This window comes from Pygoscelis adeliae, unplaced genomic scaffold (assembly GCF_000699105.1).
Source record: "Pygoscelis adeliae isolate BGI_AS28 unplaced genomic scaffold, ASM69910v1 Scaffold62, whole genome shotgun sequence".
Taxonomy (NCBI): domain Eukaryota; kingdom Metazoa; phylum Chordata; class Aves; order Sphenisciformes; family Spheniscidae; genus Pygoscelis; species Pygoscelis adeliae.
The window spans coordinates 5,605,011-5,606,476 of NW_008824401.1; the positions used below are offsets into that span (position 1 = coordinate 5,605,011).

Genomic DNA, 1,466 nt, shown 5'->3' on the forward strand with positions numbered 1-1,466 from the left:
GCGCCCGCCGAGCGCGGCGGCATCAGCCTGTCGTCGGCATCTCCCGTTAGCCCGTCTGCGGGCCCCAGAGCAGAGCCCGCTCCCCTGGAAGCCTGTCCCTGCAGCCACCGCTGCGGGCCCCTCATGAAGCGCCACGGGTTTGGGCATCTCCCCTTTCTAGAGGTAAAAGAGGCAGGAGACGCTTCCACGTAGGGAGCTAGGCTGAGAAAACAAGGGTTTGGTGAGCTCTCCGTTGCTGTGTTTTCAGAGGCAATGGTTACGAAATTAAGCAAATGAGCGTTGGGACAGGATGGATGTCGGCGAGAGCTCTTGCAGGTCCTGAGAGGCAATAGGAAGCTCTGACAACAAGCAGGGTTTGTTCCACCCTGACCTCCTTATCCACCTTTCCAGGGGCTCAGGGTAAGCAGAGCTGATTACCGCTGCTAACCTTCCCCTCGGCAGGCTCATGCCTGGAGCTCACTGTGCTCCATGTTTTCCCAGAAGCAGCTTCCAGGCACTATGGCCAGTTTTCCCCACACTGTGGAATCAGACCATCTAACAAAGTTGTCGGAGGGCTCTTCACAGTCCCCATTTCAGACTCTCAGTGCCCGGCTTTAGGAGCCCAAGTATCAGAAAAGACTTTGGAGTTGATCTTTAGGGAAATTCATTGAATTCCAACAAAATCCTTGCATGTTCATTTCTTCCATGAAGCATGTCTACTGAAGATCAGATACAGTCAACCTTGCAGATCAGAGTTTAAGATAGCTTTAACTAATTTTAAATTGACTGGTGTTTAGCATAGGTATCCTGCAGACCTAGAGGTCGGTCTTGCCATAGGTTGCATTAGTGATGCTCCACACAATACAGGATAAGCTATAATAAGTACAGGAATAACAAGCTAAGAGCAGACCTGGTGCAATAAGAGATTATGGCAGTTTATGAATTAGATTTAGGAGCTGAATGGTTACAGTAGATCTGTGAAGTTCAGCTGGGGAAAGAGATGCCACGAAGGCATGTCACAAGGAGATACAGCAGTCTTTTAGCAAGTTTACCCTGTTTCTTCCTATTTCAGTATGCCAATCCCTATAGTTATCCTACCTGAAAGCTGTTACCGTATGTGGTTTTGGTTTGTGCGTGCCCTGGGGTAAGCAGCATTATTCTTGCAGGGACACCAAGAAGTTCTCTTCCATTGACCCAGATCATTGATCAAGCTTGTCAAGAGGCTGAAGCTTACAAGGATGCTGGAGTTGTAAGTTTTGGTTTCCTTCTTCCTATGGCAGCATTTACACAAAGCTGCTTCTGCATAGCCAATATTTTAAATTGAGTCTATAATTTATCAAGAGCATCTTAAACCACACGGTTTAGGAAGATGTTTAAATCCACATCTTGCATCACATGTACCCAAAACAATTGAAAAAGTTTAGATTCAAATTGTGCAATTCCAGTTGCTTAAGTTGCATTACCATCAATTTCTAAGAATCAAGTAA

The 1,466-nt window shown here is 46.7% G+C and overlaps 2 protein-coding genes across 2 annotated transcripts in view; one reads left to right on the top strand and one right to left on the bottom strand.

Moving 5' to 3' along the window:
• The window catches only part of CCNE1 (cyclin E1), a 12,822-nt gene extending 12,697 nt beyond the window's left edge, over positions 1 to 125 (bottom strand). The window contains exon 1 of the mRNA XM_009320332.1: positions 9 to 125. Within this exon, the coding sequence (XP_009318607.1) occupies positions 9 to 125 (117 nt within the window). The remainder of the gene's footprint in view (positions 1 to 8) is intronic.
• A 1,026-nt stretch (positions 126 to 1,151) lies between these two features.
• The window catches only part of LOC103913745 (uncharacterized protein F13E9.13, mitochondrial-like), a 53,668-nt gene continuing 53,353 nt past the window's right edge, over positions 1,152 to 1,466 (top strand). Inside the window, exon 1 of the mRNA XM_009320287.1 lies at positions 1,152 to 1,228. The gene's annotated coding sequence lies outside the window, so the exon portion shown is untranslated. The remainder of the gene's footprint in view (positions 1,229 to 1,466) is intronic.